This window comes from Eimeria mitis, genomic scaffold (assembly GCF_000499745.2).
Source record: "Eimeria mitis Houghton genomic scaffold, Emh_scaff2460, whole genome shotgun sequence".
NCBI classification, from domain to species: domain Eukaryota; phylum Apicomplexa; class Conoidasida; order Eucoccidiorida; family Eimeriidae; genus Eimeria; species Eimeria mitis.
This window is the reverse complement of record NW_013570798.1, coordinates 6,308-6,717: the sequence shown is the minus strand read 5'-3', so window position 1 is coordinate 6,717 and position 410 is coordinate 6,308. Positions and strand designations below refer to the sequence as shown.

General features: G+C 52.9%; 1 protein-coding gene across 1 annotated transcript in view; it reads right to left on the bottom strand.

Moving 5' to 3' along the window:
• Nucleotides 1-317: 317 nt before the first annotated feature.
• Nucleotides 318-410, bottom strand: part of EMH_0054110 (uncharacterized protein) — a gene marked incomplete at both ends in the record, with an annotated part of 906 nt that continues 813 nt past the window's right edge. Inside the window, one exon of the mRNA XM_013497084.1 lies at nucleotides 318-410. Within this exon, the coding sequence (XP_013352538.1) occupies nucleotides 318-410 (93 nt within the window).

Sequence of the window (410 nt, the reverse complement as noted above, 5' to 3'; positions counted from 1 at the left end):
GCCTGCCATCTGCGAACTGTAGCCTCAGAGATTGCGCCAATGAGTAGACCGGTAGGCTGCATCTCCTTGCGGCGGCTTCCTATATCATATCCACTTTATATCCCGTATCGAGTAGGGCCATTAAATCCTGTGCCTTTATTCGTACTTGTACAAGTACTGAATTGACTCGAGGTGGGCCTGTAGGTGCGGCCGTTATCTCGCGTGGCCCCTTCACTGTGCCGCACGTTGCGTAGGGGCCCGAGCGTTTCCCTGCTTGCTCTGTTTGTTCCCTTGGCGGCGTTGTTCGGGGTTTGATCTCAGTTGTTCCCTAGCCTTTTTCATAAGCCTGCAATCTCGAAATGCGTGACCCGGTTTACTACAGAAGATGCAGGTACGCCGTTCAGAGTCTCCGTCTTGCTTTTTAGGTGGTG